The following is a 19,206-nucleotide window of genomic DNA, read 5'->3' on the forward strand; positions in this document are numbered from 1 at the left end:
TTTCCTTTGTGTTTTTGAAAAATCATCATTTTTAGTTCTCAACTTGACCTTCTAGGAGTACAGATACTTAGTAAAGAACCAGGAAATGTCACCCTGGGTCAAAGACCAGTTCCATCCTGCCAGGGCTCAACTGTCTACTTAGGCATTAGAGGAAAGACCTCCAGATGCCTTAAAATATTCCTTGATGGTGAACTTCCTTCCTTCCTTCCTTCCTTTCTCTCTTCTGTCCTCTCCTCCCCTCTTTCTCCCTTTCTCTTCCTCCCTCCCACCCTCCCTCCTGAATCCTTATTGATCCGACACCTTGGAATTCTTACTGAGTTACTAGCTCCATTAATTATGGGCCCTTGTCAAAGCTTTCACCATGTTTCAAACTCTAATTCTGAGGTAAAGATATTAGAAAACAATCATGAGATATCTCGAAGGCTTAGGCATTTCAACTGCCTCAATAAGGCCTGGGTTAATTTAAACAACTTTACAGTAATGAATTGGCTAATTCCATTACGCTGTGAGTACCGACCTAAGGTTCATGAACCCTAAGCAAATTTGTATGTTTTATTCCTTTAGTCCTTAAAATAATCATCTTCAAATACATTTACAGTTCCCTTAGATTCTAAAAATTACTTACAATCCTTGAAAAAAAAAAACTTGAAATATATATGTGTTAGTCGCTCCGTCATGTTTGACTCTTTGCAACCCCATAGACTGTAGTCCACCAGGCTTCTCTGTCTATGGAATTGTCCAGGTAAGAATACTGGAGTGGGTAGCCAATATGTCCCTTCTCTAGGGGATATTTCTGACCCAGGTCTCTGGCATTGTAGGCAGATTCTTTGCCATCTGAGCCAGCAGGAAAGCCTCAAAATATACATAGGGATCAGGATCATTTTTATAGTTGTCTTTGTACTTGCCTAAAATAAACGTAGAAAACTACAAAGACAACTGTAAAAATTGCTTGGCACAAGCACCAACTTTTAGCTGTCTTTTATCAAACTTTTTTTTCTCTTCCAGAATTAGAGCCTGCCCTGCTCCCTAGGACCTCTCAGAGAAGCGTTGAGGAGACTTCTCACCGCAGCACTGCCTTACTCACATCCAAGAGTACGTGTGTGTGGTTCTCTCTTCTTCTTCCCTTGCCCCTTAGGTTGAGGGGAAACACTGAACAGAGTGTCATGGAGTCCGATGACTAGAGACGACTTTTGGGTCCTGTGAGCCATGAAGCCCTCCTAGGACACACTGGTGTCAAGACTGCATTTGTGGCTTGTTCCTTCCTATGGATTTTAGAGAGTAAGGGATACCATTGACCTTGATTCATTGGTTCAGTACTTCATGGTAGATCATCTCTAGAATACTTGCTTGTCCACTCTAGGCTGGGTGGAGCTCTGCTATCTCATCCTATTTCCAAACACACTCATCTTCTTCCTTGAAGCCGCAGAGGGTTTACTCACTTGACCCTGTGGCTCTGTATAGTGGAAGGAGTATTCTTTTGTTCATTTGTCCTTTCTTCCTCCTGCCTGACTCCTTTAGGTATTTATTAATATTAGGGCCCAGGGACAGAAAAAGGGCTCCTTGGGTGTCTCAGTGGTAAAGAATCCACCTGCCAAGCAGGAGATGTGGGTTCGATTCCTGGGTCAAGAAGATTCCCCTGGAGAAGGAAATGGCAACCCACTTCAATATTCTTGTCTGGAAATCCCACAGACAGAGAAGCCTGGTGGGCTATAGTCCATGAGGTCTCAAAGAGTCAGACACAGTTTAGAGACTAATAGCCACAGCAACAGCAGCAAGGGCAGAGAATACCCGGAAATTAATCCACAGCCTTGGAGGTGCTAGAAGGGACTGCTTGGGCTTGATTATCAGCTGCACTACTTTTTCCTGGGGGTCTCTGGCCTTCGTTGTATAACCTCATGCATATAAAAATTTAGATGAGTGTCTGGCTAGCTAGTAAGCATGCAAAAGGTGGCTGTTATCTTAGTAGGTAACAGGAGGATTCTTTACCACTGATTCACTTTTTCTTAGCCCTAAGGTGAATCATTATGCTCATGAACAGCATAAAGTCTAAGCAGTAAAATCATTTCAAATTTCAAGCACCCAAATATGCATGAGGACTTCTCTGTGAACCCAGGAAAACTGGAGAAAAAATTACACCCTCCTCTGGTAATCATCACATTTTCCTTTCTTTGAGATTTTTATAGTAGCTATTTCTTGGTCCCAGGGTTGGATGGTGGGGGTGTGAGGATGAGGGACTTTTACGAGCATTTGTTCTCTTACTGTATCTCTTTATTTAATAAACCAACTCAAGCTTCACAGTCCAGAACAAGCTGGCTTTTCCAGCAAATCAAAGGATTCTCAGAGGGAAAAGTGGTTGGAGATGAGATTTTATATCTTTATCTTGGCACTTCATTTGGATATATAGAAATATATAGCATGATACTTTGGAGAAGGCAATGGCACCCCACTCTAGTACTCTTGCCTGGAAAATCCCATGGACAGAGGAGCCTGGTAGGCTGCAGTCCATGGGGTTGCTAAGAGTCAGACACGACTGAGCAACTTCACTTTCACTTTTCACTTTGATGCATTGGAGAAGGAAATGGCAACCCACTCCAGTGTTCTTGCCTAGAGAATCCCAGGGACGGGGGAGCCTAGTGGGCTGCCATCTCTGGGGTCACACAGAGTTGGACACGACTGAAGTGACTTAGCAGCAGCAGCAGCATGATACTTGGTAAAGGCCTTTCAAATCTGTCATTCATTAAACATGGCTTACCAGGTTACTTCTCTGCCTGCTGCTGCTGCTGCTAAGTCGCTTCAGTCGTGTCCAACTCTGTGTGACCCCAGAGATGGCAGCCCACTAGGCTCCCCCGTCCCTGGGATTCTCCAGGCAAGAACACTGGAGTGGGTTGCCATTTCCTTCTCCAATGCATCAAAGTGAAAAGTGAAAGTGAAGTCACTCAGTCATGTCCAACTCTTCACGATCCCATGGACTGCAGCCTACCAGGCTCCTCCACCCATGGGATTTTCCAGGCAAGAGTACTGGAGTAGGGTGCCATTGCCTGCTCCGACTTCTCTGCCTAAAACTTCTCTGCCTAGAACATATCAAAATGATGAAGTCTTGACCTCTGTCCTTAAAGGAGTGGGAGAGACAAGCTTATGTGGAGCAAACCACTATCCAGTGGGCTTTGTTTTGGGGTAGAAGTATGAGGAGGTGCCCTGGGCACCCAAAGAGGGGAGAGAAGGATTCTAACTGGGAAAGGAGGGCCAGCATGATTTCTCTCAAAAATCCTTGAATTGGTTCTTCATGGATGAGAACATTTCATTGAGCAAAGTGAACAGGCAGGGAGAACAGCCTGAGAAGACATAGGAGGACTTATAGGAGCATGGAATCTCTGATTATTTAAGAGTCTAGTTTAGTCTAGTGGAAACTGGAAGCTAGGAGTGGCCTAGGTTCTTAAAGGACTGATTAATGGGCTGAAGAATTCAGATTTTATTCCAGGGTTCCAAGGAACCAATTCATGTGTTTGGAGTAGAGAATGGCATTTTCAGCTCTGTTTTGGGAAAACTCGGTCTGTAAAAAGTTTTAGATGTACAGGAGAGGAGTAAATCTGGAGGCAGAGAGGCTCCCCAGGAGGCTCCTGCTGTTATTCAGACAGGAAGGAGTGTCTCCACTAGAATGATGGCAGCAGTAACAGCAGAGAAGGGACAGTCAGAGCCATTTAGGGTTGGAATTGAGAGGACTTGATGGGTAGAGTAAGAAGGAAGGATGATTGAGTCTCTGTACTTGGGAGATTAGCTGATGTGATGGGCTCACTGGTAAAGGAACCCCAGGAGGAAGAGTGAAATTTGTTTCAGTGATCTTGAGTTTGAAGTGTCCCTGAGAGATGTCTAACAGGAAGTTGGAAATGTGGGGCTGGGCAACCTACAGATGCCTCGGTGGGGATTGGTGTCTGATGACTGGCACCTCCCTCTGGTCAAATATCATTACTGTGATGATACAGTGTAAGTGCTGAATAGGAACTTGCCACTATACCAAAACTTTCATACATACCATCTCATAGGGGAGAGTTCAGGATTGTCGATATAATTTTGGAAGTCATTGATAACAAATGACAGTTACTGAGTGCTTTTAGGAGAAGGCTGGGCTTGATGCCATCAGTGCATTATCTCATAGTCAGGCATTGTCCAGATATGTGAGGAAGATTGTACTGTTACATTCGTTATAAAGGAGAAGAAATTGAGGTATGGAGAGCTTGAGACATTTGCCAGAGTTTGAACTCCAGGTCTCCTGGCTGTTGAAACTAAGCTCTTAAACCCTTCATCTATTGTCTCATTAGCAGAGGGGATAACTGAAGATCCTTTGGCATTGTCTAAATGCACTACAGGAATGGAAGGATGAAGGCAGACACCCCACCTCCTTACAGGAACAAGTACCATGAGAGAGGATGTAGTGAAGGCAGAAAAGCCAGCTGAGGATGCAGAGAGAGCCAGCAAAGGTAGAAAGGAGTCCAGGAGACAAAGGTTATGGAGTGTGTAGGTAAATATGAGGGGATTCTAAATGCTGGTTAGTAGGATGAGGTGTTTAGACAGTGACCATGAAGGAAACAGGGTAAGCTTGTGGGTGGACACCCTAAAGTCCAAAGCTGAGCAATTGTCAGAGAAGAAATATTAGATGTTCTTTCAAGGAGTTGGAGGGTGAATATTTAGAGAGGAGGCAGGACGAGAGAGAAGGCTTGTCCTGGTATAGGAGAAAGAGAGGCAGTCAAAAATGGGAGAGGCAAGGTTTGTGTCTTGATGTGGAGACGGGAGACAAGGGAGTCAGGTTGGTATAAATGAAAGGGGAAGCACAATCAGATCTCACATTGACCTCCCAGGGAGGTAGGAAAAGACTGGGAAATCTTGAACTTTGGGCTCATCCAGCCCATCTATACCAGGCCAGGCCATGGGCTGGAACCACAGGGAATCTATTCAAAATATAGATGGCCCTACTCTGTCTAAGACTTGCAGAGCAAAGTAAGTCAGAAAGAGAAAAACAAATATTGTATACTAACACATACACGTGGAATCTAGAAAAATAGTACTGATGAACCTATTTGCAGGGCAGGAATAGAGACACAGACATAGAGACTGGACTTGCAGACACAGTGGGGTCCGAGAGGGTGGGATGAATTGAGGAAGTAGCACTGACATATATATATATATACACACTACCATGTGTAAAATACATAACTAGTGGGAAGCTGCTATATAACAGGGAGCCCAGCCCGGCGCTCTGTGATGGCCTAGAGGTGGGGGATGGAAAGGGGGAGAGAGGCTCAGAAGGGAGGAGATACATATATATATAATGTGACTGGCTCACATTGCTGTAAGGCAGAAACCAACACAACACTGTAAAGCAATTATGCTCCCATTAAAGACAAAGCAAGCCAGAACAACAAAAGATTCGAAGAATGAGGACCTCTAAGAGTCTAGGGGTAGGTCCAAGGACCTGAAGCCCAGCCCTGGCCCCAGAGGGCATACAGGAACTGCCAGTGTGGTAGACTCTTTATCCTGCATGGAAGGAAACAGGCACAGAGGCACAAAAAAGATCAAATAGAAGACGAAGTAGGTCACACATAGGACTCTCTTCTGGCTCCTGAATCAGAGCTGTCCCGCCTTCGCTGCACTATTTCCTTGAAGCCAAAATTGAGCCCTGTCAGAACTTGACAGTCTATGGGCCCTCAGTTTATCAAGGGCATAAAGGACTTGTGGGAGGAATTGGCAGCAAGTTCAGCAGAAGGAAGAAACGAAGACAGGGGATGAAGCAAAGCTCATTTTCACTCACAAATGCCGGTGTCAAGAGGGAAGAAATTGGATGCAGCTGATTTCAAAGGCAACATCTTTTGCGAAGCATTAGCTGATTTGTTTTATCTCTCAGGCCCAGTGCTGTTCGTGTGCTGGAATCAGTTAGGAGGCCGGCAGTCTGGGGATAAAGGAAAAAGGACAAAAAGTGGATTCTCAGGATGCTTTTCTCAATAGTGTTACATTCTACCAACCATACAAATGTTTTTTTCTTTCGTTAATAAACTTGGAATTGAATTGTGCAATTCTAGCACGTAACAGTTCGCCTTCAGAAAGGCCAACCATATAAGATGTGTCTTATTTGGAGAGGCATGTCTGTGGTAAGGCAATCAGAGAGTGAAAATGAAATTACATACCAGCCACTGGAACTAGAACTTGGAGCTGGCTCTAAGAGGGTCCTCACCCATGGTTAGCCAGGTGAGCTGGGTGATCACTGCAGACCACAGTGTCCCTTGGACACCAAGTCAGGCACTGGAGACATCCCTGGTTTCACAGGAGGGTGGGATCAGTGGATAAACCACAGCGAGCTCTGTGAAGAGGTGAGGAATCCGTTCTCCCACTGTGAACAAGTCAATGAACAAAGGTACCAATGGTCCTTGGGGAGAACCTCCCCACACTTGTGGAATCTTAACTCCTGTGATACCCAGAAGCAGAAGAGGAGAATGAAGTGGAATTTGTAATCAGACACCATTGTGCTACCTTTAGTAGCATTGGGCACTAGCTTTGCACCTTTGGGCAAAATACGAGACCTCTCTGGGCTTCAGTTTCCTTCTCTTTCAATAATTCTGCCCAAGTTTACTTACCTCATAGATTCATTTTGAAGTCCAAATATGAAAATAAATGTGAAAGTGCTTTGTGCATTTTCAGCTACTTCCCTTATTGTATCAGCAGCAGCAGCAATATCAATAATAATTTTTAGAATCTCTTTCCAGAAACTGCACCCATCTAGACAGCAGTGGGCTAGGGTTCCATTCCAACTGGACCACTTCCCACTGTGCCATGAAACAGCATGGTCAGTCACCCTCCAGCACTGATCTTTTCAGAGCAAGTGTGTATGAGCTCTTGCTATATATTCCGAAGGCAACAGAACCCAGAGCACAAGAGCTTGGGCTCTGCAGGTGGAAAATCCTGGCTCTGAAGTTGCTTTCTGCCTTCCTAGCTGTCAGTTGAGCCAGTCGTCTGACATCTCGAGGCCACAGGACTCCCGCTGTGAGATGAGGACAGTCCTGGTGCCTAGCACAGAACACTCTGAGATCAATCGTGGAAAACACACTGAGCTGGGCGTGAAGTGAGCACTTGGTGCCTGGCACCCACTTATTACTGCTGTTGCTAATAATCCAGAGGGCTCTCTGTGAAATGTGCACCTTGCCCGCAGTGAAGATTTATTGATCAGCTGGTGGGGGCAGAGCAGGGATAGGCATTGCCCTACAGAGAGGAGTCCAGGGATGACGTCTTGTCTGTGTTTCACTGAGACGTGCAGATACCAGCACATGAAAGCAGGAGCCTGAGGTGGTGACTCTGGGCTCTCCCAAGGATGAGGGTGTTTGTGTTGCTGGGGCATCCTGGGAGGCAATGGAAGTTTGAGGCACAGTTTGGAACTGGGTGACTCTTAAATAATGATGTTCTAGAATCTCTGGTGTCCTTCTGTTACCTCACCTGTGTGGAATGCAAAGTCATCGTTTCTCCCCTTTATGAACCACTTTGGGCACTGATACTAAATTTTCTCTCTGTTTCCTTTCAAAATTAAGTAGATCCTACCCAATTTTGCCCTTGGATGTAAGGAACGCCAGATTCACGTAGGTGATGCTCTGTTGATTGATTGAAGTTCATAGTACTCTTGTTGATCATTCAGAGGTCTCCCAAATTTAAAGAGAGCATGTGAATTCAGTAAATGACTCTTTCTATTTTCAAAATGTGTTTTGAAATTCCAGATCTGTCTTAGTGCTGCCAAGTGAGGCCAGAAAATATGGGTTGTGGTCACTCACTTTCATTGTTACTCATCACTGTGAAACCCTGAACGAGTGAAACTGTCTCTCTAGATTTAAATTTTTCTCTTGATTAAAACAAGGGAACCAGAGGAGATAATTTTGAATTTCTTTCAAATCTGAAATATTCAGACTTTGGATCCTTTTGCTGTCCTTTGGATTTTTAAGGCCATACCACAACTAATCCACAAGGGGGCAGCATAAGCCAGCTGCTACCTATGAAAGGTAAGAAACTTTTCCGAAGCCTTGAAGTTGTCTCTTTTAAAATTCTGCTGCTGCGGCAGCTGCTGCTGCTGCTGCTAAGTCGCTTCAGTTGTGTCTGACTCTGTGCGACCCCAAAGAGGGCAGCCCACCAGGCTCCCCATCCCTGGGATTCTCCAGGCAAGAACACTGGAGTGGGTTGCCATTTCCTTCTCCAATGCATGAAAGTGCAAAGTGAGTGAAGTCACTCAGTGGTGTCCGACTCTTATCAACCCCATGGACTGCAGCCTACCAGGTGCCTCCATCCATGGGATTTTTCAGGCAAGAGTACTGGAGTGGGTTGCCATTGCCTTCTCCTTTAAAGTTCTAGGGGTGTGTTAAGATTGTATCATGGAACTGACTTATTTCAGAGTTAAATTTGTTTTAAAAGTAGAGACAGATGAGTCCCAGTGTCTATGAATTCAGTAATGAGTCTGCATATGTAATATATGCACTGAGAAGATAGTGCCAGGTAATTTCTGGTATGAAATTCAATGGTTAGAGCATTCATGTTTTCGAATAAGATTTTAATATGCCCTTATTCTTTTCTATTAGAGTGGTTACCATCAGGATTTTTTGAGTCATTCAGCGTTGGGTTCAAATTTCCTTTTATTGTCTGTGTTACCTGAGGTAGAGTGATTTAAATGTTAAGCCTCAGTTTATACATCTGTGAAATGGGTTTTATAAGCACCAAAATGAAATAAGTTACATGAAGTGCTCATCCCTATGCTAGGCCTGCTAAGGTGCTCAGTAACTGATTCTGAGAGAAAGGTTCTAGGAATTTTGAATCACATTTCTGCTAAAAGACTAGAAATAGGGGCAATTTTCAGAATGGATTCTCAAAAATTTTTCTAGCCTAAAAATTCAGTGCCATTCCAGAACTGCACAAAGCACATGATTTTATTTGAGTGAGAAAGTGGGGTCTAGTCTACCCCCTCAGACATAAAACCACCTTGAAAGGAACTCTCTTGTCATCTTAGGGTCTGAAAGGCTTTCAAAATTGTACTCAAAACTCATGGCATTCCCTGCTTCCACAGACACTGTTTCTGGACTGGTAGATTCGCTTACCAGTAGTCAGCAAACTTTTCTCTGAATGGCCAGCTAGGACATCTTCAGGCCTCACAAGCCTCCGTGCTGTCCTCTGCCTCAGCTACTTACCCCTGCCCTAGCACTGCAGGAGCACTTGGAGACAGCACATATGCAAATGATGCCTCCAGGCTTCCACAGCACCGTATCAATGGACAATGAAATATAAATTGCCTGCAGTTTTCATGTGTTCTGAGTTCTTCTTTTGATTTTTTCCCCCCAACCATTAAAAAATATAAAAAGGATGCTTGACTCTGAGGCTGTGCAAAAACAGGTGGCAGGGGGATCTGGCCCTTAGGCCACCCTTGCAGGGCTCAATCTAGACTGTCCAGATAGTAGATGCATTTCTCAGAAAGGGCAGCTGTGAGTTTATTTCCATAGGTTCATTTTCCAGAGCGTGCACTGAACATCACCCGCTACCCTAATAGATGAGAAGTCCTCTGAAGGGAAAGGCTGTTTCCATGCCATACTGTTAAAGTTTAAACTTTATTTTTCATGTTACAAAAATAAATACATGCTCTTGTAAAAGAAAAAGTTAAAACTATAAAATGGAAGTTTCTTGTTTTTCAAATATTTCCCCCAATCCTCGCCCTAGTGATTGAGATCAAGGGATAATTACTGTAACAGTTTGTGCTATGTCCTCTCAGATCATTTTTTTTTTCCTTAACAACATAGTATAACAGCAATTAAAAAAAAATTCAAATTGTTTTCAGAATCATTCTCTCTATATTCTTTTAAATCATGCTTTAAAGTTCATTCAACATTTTTTTTCAGTAAGTCTTTACTGCCAGGCTACTACATATCATGCATAGATCACATAGACCTATATAAAATGGCTGGTATTTAAGCCATTAAAAAAAAAAAAAAAACTTTTTATTTTGAAATAATTTTGGACTCCCACAGACTTGCAGAAAACAGTACAGAGAGATCTATACGTTCCTCCAGCTTCCCCTAGTGGTAAGATCTTACATTACAGTGAATTATCAAAAAGAAATTTACATTGTTGCAATACGATTAACTTGACTACAAATTCTACTTGGATTTCACCAGTTTTTATATGAACCCACTATTATAAAAAGCATATTTGACCTGTAAAAGCAACTAATATATACATCCTATTTCATCTTTCTATTCCTCAGTACTCAGATCTTGAGAGGTACCTTTTTTCTAATAGCACCACAAACCCTTTCTTTGGCTGCGGGTGAATGAGTTTCTAACAGCTATCTTCAAAGTTTCACTTAGAATGTCACTGTGGTCTGGCTTCAAATAAATGACACACACCCCAACAGTTTTCCCTTAACTCAGGCATTTTGCAAGGTTTCTAGTAATTAACACAAGATACATAGACTATTTTGAGCTTCCCTGGTAGCTCAGTAGTAAAAAATCCATCTGCCAATGCAGGACACAAGAGTTCAATCCCTGGGTTGGGAAGATCCCCTGGAGAAGGAAATGGCAACCCATTCCAGTGCTCTTGCCTGGGAAATCCCATGGACAGAGGAGTCTGGCGGGCTACAGTCCACGGGGTCGCAAAGAGTCAGATAGGACTTAGCGACTGAACAACACAGAACATTTTATAAAGTTTTCACATTTGAGAAAGTTTAGAAATCATTTAAAGTATTAATTTTAAAAATTGAATTGCCTACAATATCTCCACTCACAGTCAGCTGTAGTTAGCCTTTTGGATTTCTTTTTAGGTTTCTTTGGGGAACAAGAGGTATGTATGTGTTTGTATATATATTTTGAAGTATTTATGTACTCATTCCCTATACTAAGTATAGCTTTATATCCTTGAAAAAATTAGTATGTAATGATAATTTTCTCAGGTCATTCAAATACTTTGTAAAAAATTATCCAGAGATATAAAGGTTAAATGGGACATAACAAAATCAGTTGGCGAAATAGCAGCATTTTCAGATGAATAAACTGTGGCTTAGAGAGAGAAAATATCTTGCCCAAGGTCACAGAGCCAGGAAGCCTGGGGGAAATATTTAGTGGTGGTAAAGCGTAAGGGAGGCTGATTGGCAGTCTCACTGTGCTCTGAGGTCTAGGGTTGATTTTTTAACAGAAATTCCATTTTATCAGAGTACCCATGCATACCCAGAACTTAAGAGCCTAAAATTAAACCAGCTGCGACAGCTGCTGCTGCTAAGTCGCTTCAGTCGTGTCCAACTCTGTGCGACCCCATAGACTGCAGCCCACCAGGCTCCCCCGTCCCTGGGATTCTCTAGGCAAGAACACTGGAGTGGGTTGCCATTTCCTTCTCCAATGCATGAAAGTGAAAAGTGAAAGTGAAGTCGCTCAGTCGTGTCCAACTCCCAGCGACCCCATGGACTGCAGCCTACCAGGCTCCTCTGTCCATGGGATTTTCCAGGCAAGAGTACTGGAGTGGGGTGCCATTGCCTTCTCCAAATTAAACCAGCAAACCATACTAACTTACAGTGAGAATCAAGCTGCCAAGGGGTCCCAATTATGGTATTTTTTTGTGTAAATACGTTCTCACCTTGTAGGAAAATCAGGTATTAATCAGAAGCATCGGTGAGTACATTGACCTGGGAAAAGCATGGTTAATTTTTAAGATTCTTTTGTTGTTGTTATTACAATTTTACTAATTTAAGATAGATACTACACATATGTGGCCAAAGCACAAAGAACTTGTAAATAAAAAGTAACTTTCCTTTCATCCCTTGTGCAGACCCACTCTTGTCTAGGAAGATCTTAGAGGCCAGTGTCTCTGTCTTAGTTTTCTGTTGCTGTTATAAGAATTTACCAGAATGGTAGTCCCACGGACAGAGGAGCCTGGTAGGCTGCAGTCCATAGGATGGCAAAGAGCTGGACATGACTGAGTGACTGAGCATGAGTGGCTTAAAACAGCACAGATTTTGTTTACAGCTCTGGGAGGTCAGAACCTAAAATCTCGATTGGGCTACTTGGCTTCTGAATTCTCTAGGGGAGAATCGAATTCCTTGTCTTTTCCAGCTTTTAGATGACACTTGCTTTCTTTGGCTTTGGACCCATTCCTCCATCTGTAAGTCAACAACATAACACCTCCAAATCTTTCTCTCTGACCTTTTCCCATCATCACGTAACCCAATTTTGGCATTTTGACTTTCCTCTTATAAGGATACTTGTGATTGCACTGGGACCACTGGCTAACCCAGGATAATCTTCCCATCTCAAGATCCTTCACTTACTTGTATTGCGAAGTCTCTTTTGCCATGTGCATATCACAAATTTCAAAGATTAGAACATGATAACTTTGGGTGTCGTTACTCTGCCTACCATAGTCTCCAAGCAACTCATTCTTTCCCTCTTGACCAGAATAACAATGTATTACAAGCGGTAAAACATTTATTGACAATTTGTTCAACATACCTCCACCTAGCATGTACATGCTGAAATATATCCCTCCCGGATAAATGTTGCAACGATTCAATTTAATTAAATACAAACAGGAGCTCTCAATTTCCCCACTCCCAGTGGATGGCCTTGCACAGCCCAGGTGAGCACCGAGCTCTCTCTGGAGACCACTGTTCTGGCCCATCCCTTTTCTAGATTGAATGCAAATCATTATACTGAGCATTCCTTCTTGCCTCAGCGCAACATGCAGTTTACATGGTCCAGTTGTGCTTGAACTCCACTGTAATAAGGTTGTTAAGAGCATAGATGTTGGTGTCCATCTGACAGGTTCAAATTCCAGCCCCACCACCTTCGACCTGTCTGACCTTGGTCACGTTGCTCAACCCTTGGAACCTCAGTTTTTTCACTGGCAATATGTGACAACGTCTTCCCTGCAGGGTTGTTCCTGATGATTAAATTTTCAGTGGAATGCTAGTAATAATATGATATTAGATTAATGCTCTTTTGAGCTTAAATGCCAGGCCTTTCAATTCCATTTAGTCTTCTCACATGTGCTCAGCACCCATTTCCTGATTCCTTCTTAGGCTCTCTCATCCTTTGTATGTCGGTTCCCTTTCATTCCTGCATCAGGTTCCCAGGACTATGGTAATAGTATCACAAACCACGTGGCTTAAAACGACAGAAATCTATTCACTCACAGTCCTGGAAGCCAGCTGTCTGAAATCCAGGTGTCAGCAGAGCCCCGTCCTCTCTGAATTCAGGCTCTAGAGGAGAATATTTCCTTGCCTCTTCCAGCTTCTGGTGCTGTAGGGATTCCTTGATTGATGGCAGCATCACTCCCATCTCTGCTTCCGTAGTCACGTGACCTTCTCTGCCTGTGTCTCCCTGTGTCCTCTTCTCTTCCTAGAAAGATACCAGCCATTGGTATCTTTGAGGGCCGCTCCTCAATCTCGGATGACTTCATCTGAAAATCCTTAACTAATTACATCTGTAAAGACCCTCTTTCTAGATAAGGTTGCAAGATGAGGTTCAGCTTGCACATGATTGTTGAGGCAGTCAGGTCTGCCCACTGTGTTCGCAGTGCCCTGTTATCTCTGCTCTTGGTTCTTAAAGAACTCACTCCCTTCTGAAATGCCCCAGATCTGAAAATGTGGGCACTGCCAGCATAGTGGGCCAACCTGACCGTTTTAATGGGTTAATAGCCGATTGTTATAGTCTCAAGACAAAGAAAATTCCTGCTGGAAGGTTGGAGTTAGGTGATTGGTTGGGGCACTAAAGGATGTTTACTGGAGTGTGCATCTTTGCCTACCTGAAAGTCAGGAAGCTTGTTAGTGATGATCAGGGGTGCTTTCGGCAATGGTTACAAAGGGGCTTAGTCAGTTTCAGAGGTCACCTTGGTCTGGGCTCTGCTTCTGTGGCCTTGGTGCAACGCCTTGCACCTGTGGCCTGGGGCAGGACTCAACAAGATTTTGGGAGGTGTGGGGACAATATTCCACCTACTACAGTTGCCCCCTGACAGAATTGCTTTTCTGGCAAGTTCTGGGAGTCCCCTGCCTTCGCCTGAATGTGCTCGTGGCAGGATTCAGGGCCTTGAGAATGTAAAGCCAGCATAACACAGAAGACAAGAAACATCTGTTTAAATTTGGTTGTCTGTCCTAAGTTATAAGGGACTTACTAAAGAGCCTTTACTGGTGGCTCAAAGATAAAGAATCCACCTGCCAATGCAGGACACAAGGGTTTGATCCCTGGGTCAGGAAGATCCCTTGGGGAAGGAAATGGCAACCCACTCCAGTATTCTCGACTGGAATTCCCATGAACAGAGGAGCCTGGCGGGCTGCAGTCCATAGGATCACAAAAGAGTCAGACAAGACTTAACAACTAAATAACAACTAAGTTGTAAATTCCATTGAGAAGGTCGATAGTATGGCTAGAATAGTGCATGGCCTATTATAAACGCTTAATAAAAATTTGTTAACCGACAGACTGAAAAATTTTCTTTCAGGATAAAAGTCCTGAATTTACTACTGGTGGTTAAAGAAAATTTGGATTCAATTGCCTGGTGACTAATTGCCTAGTGACTCACTCTACCCATCTATAAAATGGAGATGCTCCTGGGGGATAATATTAGACAGCAGATGAGCTTTAGATAGAAACACATCAAAATAAAAATGGCTGTGATGGGTAAAATAAAATTAAAAAAAAAAGGAAAAAAAAACTATACCATAAGTATTTGTTAATGTCATTAAAGATAATTTGAAAATAAAAAAATAATAAAAATAAAAATGGATAAATAAATTAAGCAAAAAAGGAAAACCAGGATTAAAAGATTAAGCACATCAACTAAATTGTTTCAGGATGTAGCATTTTATTCTCCCATACAAAATATAAGCATTATTTTCTCTTTCTCCTCAGCACCTGAGACATCATTTCTTGTGCAAAATGAAGTCGAACCAGAACAGGTAAAACTTTGTGTGAAGTATTTTGAAGCATATGACTTAGAGTTTTAAAATCCACAATAAACGTTTGCAGAAATGGATTAGGGGGAGCATATCTATCCAAGGGCAAAATGCATTACAACTGTTATGAAATAGTGGAGGATTTGTAGACACTCATGGCAGAAATTACATTGATATCATCACTTCTATATGTATAGATGCTTTGAAAAGAAAAAAAGAATTATATATATATATATGTATGTATTTATATATATACATATATATATAAACATTGAAACTATTATGTGGTCCCTCTGGTGGCCCAGGATTAAGGACATCCTACAGCATCAACACCTGTTACCAGCATTCCTCTTATTTTCTGAGCTTATTCGTCATTCATTTTTATTATTACAAAAGTGATTCACCACAGCTTCATGGGAATCCTTCAGGCAGTAAAAACAGCCTATAAAGGAAAAGTGAAGGTCTCATCCCTTCTTCCTTCTTCCCTTTCTCTCTCCTCAAAGAGAGGTGATTGTGCCACGTTTACTGCCTTGTAAGAGAAGGGACTGGAAGTAGAAGGGATGCAGCCTGGCCTGGCCAATGGGACATGGTGTAGCCCCCAGGGAACTGGATGCTGCCCATAGAGTGGTGCTTCTCAGACTATTTGGTGTCAGGACCCCTTTATATTCCTAGAAATTAGAACTGAGAAATTAAAAACAATATGAATTCATTAAAAGGGATAACAAATATGTTAATGCAAATAATATTTTATGAAAAATAAGGACATTTTCTCAGGACTTCCCTGGTGGTAGAGGCATTACGACACTGTGCTTCCAATGCAGAGGGCATTAAGTTTGATCCTTGGTTGGGGAACTAAGATCCCACATGCTTTGTGGTGTGGCCAAGAAAACAAAAACAAATAACCTAGTTTTTCCTGAATGAAAAAAAAATATTAGTGAGGAAAGTGGCATTGTTTTACAAATTTACAAGTCTTATTAATGTCTGGCTCAGTAAGGGATAGAGGATCTCACGTCTGCTTTCATATTACATCATCAGAGCCTCAACACCTTCACATCACAGATCATGCGATTGAAACCTCCGGGAAACTGCAATGCAGGTCTCATGAAAGAATGACAGTAAAAATAGCAAATAATGTGTCCTGAAAATCATTTTGATCTCATGGAGGGATCCCCTGGCTATACTTTGAGAATCACTGCTGCAGAAAATTTGAAATCGAGTTCCACTTTCTCTTTTACCTGGTTACCTCTAGAAGTCTAAGTCAGCCAGGAGAAGAACTGAACAGGGTAGGTTGAACTGAAAGGATTTAGGCGATGGCCGGCCAAGTGATTCGACAGTGGAGAGCACAGCTCACAGCAGTCTGCCTGATGCTTAAGAGTTAGGAAAATTTGGGGGCTCTGGGTAAAACATTTCAGATTCTCCAAGATTTTTTTTTTAAGTTTAACTTTTGTAAGGCTGGCTTTGTTCTTGAAATGCACTGGGCAAAATGTGGTGGGCTGCAGTGAGAGGGTGACTGACAGGCATGCTGGTGATGGCAAACAGGGAGGATGATGTTGGGAAATGAGTGGCCAAGGGGCTTCCCTGTGTCTCACCAGATAAGAATGACCAGCAACTACGATCTGCTCATGATCATTGCTCCGTCCCTGGGATTCGTGCTGTTGGCATTGCTTCTGGCGTTTTTTCTTCGAGGTAAGGAGGGCAGGACCAGGTGGGGTAAAGCCTTTCAGAGTTTTGGAAACTCCAGGAGAATCTAAGAGCGGATGGATTTTGCTTCCTGCCCCTGTCTGCTCTCCCCCGCCCCATTCCTTAGAGCCCCACTTCTATCATTGCCCTCACCTATCAAGGAGGATAACAGGTAAACTCATTCTCCCTGAGATGCCAAAGGCTTTGAACATCATCTGATAATGTTTATGTTTTGAGAAAGAAAAACAACATAAAATAAGAGCACCTTTGTTTACTAGACACTTACTCTGTTTGTTTTCTGATGCTGTATTTTTGACATCTCCTAATTCATTTCATCCTCCTGACTCCCTTAAGTGGCAAGTACTGTCTTATCACTGTCTTGGGGTGGAGGACTCTTCTGGTTGGGAATGCCTCCAGGTAGAGAGCCATGAGTCATCCTAGTCTTATTTGTTTGCTTAAAGTAAAACTTCCTCACCTAAGATCCAGAGAGAGAACTCCAGGGAATCAGTAAAATCCTCGAAATGTTCACATCTTTATTTTTCAGGGGGTAGGGGCCATGATTGTCATTAGATTCTCCAGCTGGTCCACAACCTTGTATCTGCCCTCCCCCATCTTCAAAAAAAAGTTTTAAAGCAACGCATGAGGAAGTCATGAACCAGGGTTTATCGTTTCATGCAAAGTACAGGCACATAAAATGGTCCTGTAAAAATGGGGGAAAAAATTTCTCTATAGTCATTAATAGAAGCTGGTAATGAGGATCTCTGACTAGCAATAATCATCTCAGCCTGTTTGAACAACAATAGTGAAATTTACGTGTCTCTACACCTATCCCTAGTGAACATTGCAAAAGGAAATTTGGAGCTTAGTGGACATTTGCCATTAACCGTCATACAAAGTCATGTTACAGTTTGGGAAATTCTGGGTGTATGTCCTAAGGAAGTGTTTTAACACCCAAGTGAGTAATTGAATTTAAGTAACTTAAGAATAAATCAGCTTAGGGAATTCCCTGATGATCCAGTGGTTAAGACTCTGCACTTCCAATGCAGAGTGCACAGGTTCAAACCCTGGTCAGGGAACTAAGATCCCATAAGCCATGCTGCATGGCCAAAAATAAGGAACTTAAAACTATTGTCTATAATGTTGGAACAATCTTGTAACTGGTGGGAAGTAATGAGAGGCCAAAAGAAGCAATCATCTGATCTGGGAAGGGAGTGGCTTTCTCTGCCAAGTCCAATTCCTAAGTTTCCACCTCTGGACCACCTCTGCTCTTCATAAGTTGCTTTGTGCTTCCCCAGCATTTCATTCACATAAGTACAGCTGCTCTGCTTCTAACATGGCCTTGTCTTTTCAGGGAAATTCGTGAAAGCCAATTGTTTCCAGAAACACACCAGGTAATTCATCTTGCATGACTGATTGCTGTAATGATTGTACAAGCTGTTGCAAATGATCAGATACTACTCAGTGATTTAATGCCTTGGGCTTGCATTCTGATTAAATATAGAGCTGGAGAGATGTGGCCTTAGAGGTAAAAAAGTTGTGGGGATTCAGCTTGCATTAACCTCCGTCTTGGATAACACTGTGGTATTTGTCCAATATGCAAATATACTAGCAGCTTGCATTAGCAGAAGTACGTCACACAAAAGAAGGAAAGTGATACGCCATTCTACCCATTACTTGCTCAACTCTGGGTGACTCACTTCAAAAGGTCATTGTTAAACTGGAGCTCATTGAAGGAGTGTTGGCAGCATGGAAAATGACAAAAACATAAACAGTTTCATTCCTGGGATTTAATTCCTCTACCAAATTTGGCCACAGGACCAGTTTTTTGTTTTGTCTTTTTGTTTCTGTTTTTTTTTTTTTTTAAATTTTATTTTATTTTTAAACTTTACAATATTGTTTTGTCTTTTTAAAAAAACAGTTTGAAGAGTCTCTGGAAAGTGATTTTGCGTATCTGTCCTGTTACATAGATTTTTTGGAAAAGAAATGAAAGGATTTTGTGTAAACTGTGATTAAGAACTGGTTTTCACTTAATAATTGTATAATTACTACAATATCTATAAATAAGTAAATATTAGTAAGTTGGAAAATTGAGGGTTTAGCAAGGTAATTCTAAGTCATACTTGGAGATCCTCCTGGTAAACAAACACATTTAGATAATGTTTTTATGTTTTGCTAACACAAGAATTTTAAATCTCCTTATTATAATAGATAGGCAAAGAGCCTTTTATCTCCTGTGGCCTCAGTTTTCCCATCTGTGAAATAAGAGGCTTGGACTGGATGGACTCTGGGCCATTTTAACTGCTTGGTTAGTCATTTTGTAATTTAGCAGCATCCATTGGTTGCTGGTCTTGGTGTTCTCATCAGCAGGCTCTCTTCTCTCTTTATAGGCTAGACAATGTTGGAGAAGGTAAAGATGTCCTCAGTGGAACAGAAGATGAAGATGGTCTTTTCACACTGTGATGTGCCCCTTTTTCTTAGGACTGACGATGTGGGTATGACACGTGAATCATCAAAATAAGTCTTAGAGTTTTTTTCGAATCCGTCTATTGCACTGGTGTCACTGACGCGTCTTGCTTTAGTTT

The 19,206-nt window shown here is 42.4% G+C and overlaps 1 protein-coding gene and 1 non-coding gene across 2 annotated transcripts in view; both read left to right on the forward strand.

Annotated features, from left to right (window-relative positions):
- Nucleotides 1–19,162, forward strand: part of LOC113895111 (T-cell immunoglobulin and mucin domain-containing protein 4-like) — a 28,162-nt gene extending 9,000 nt beyond the window's left edge. Inside the window, exons 4-8 of the mRNA XM_027545852.1 lie at nt 1,006–1,092; nt 14,901–14,947; nt 16,537–16,630; nt 17,976–18,015; nt 19,012–19,162. Of these exons, the coding sequence (XP_027401653.1) occupies nt 1,006–1,092; nt 14,901–14,947; nt 16,537–16,630; nt 17,976–18,015; nt 19,012–19,084 (341 nt within the window). The 3' untranslated portion in view covers nt 19,085–19,162. The remainder of the gene's footprint in view (nt 1–1,005; nt 1,093–14,900; nt 14,948–16,536; nt 16,631–17,975; nt 18,016–19,011) is intronic.
- TRNAG-UCC lies at nt 17,628–17,700 on the forward strand. Its single transcript has one exon. It is a non-coding gene; the product is annotated as a tRNA-Gly (tRNA).
- Nucleotides 19,163–19,206: the final 44 nt, after the last annotated feature.

The sequence above is a fragment of the Bos indicus x Bos taurus genome, chromosome 7 (assembly GCF_003369695.1).
Source record: "Bos indicus x Bos taurus breed Angus x Brahman F1 hybrid chromosome 7, Bos_hybrid_MaternalHap_v2.0, whole genome shotgun sequence".
Classification (NCBI taxonomy): domain Eukaryota; kingdom Metazoa; phylum Chordata; class Mammalia; order Artiodactyla; family Bovidae; genus Bos; species Bos indicus x Bos taurus.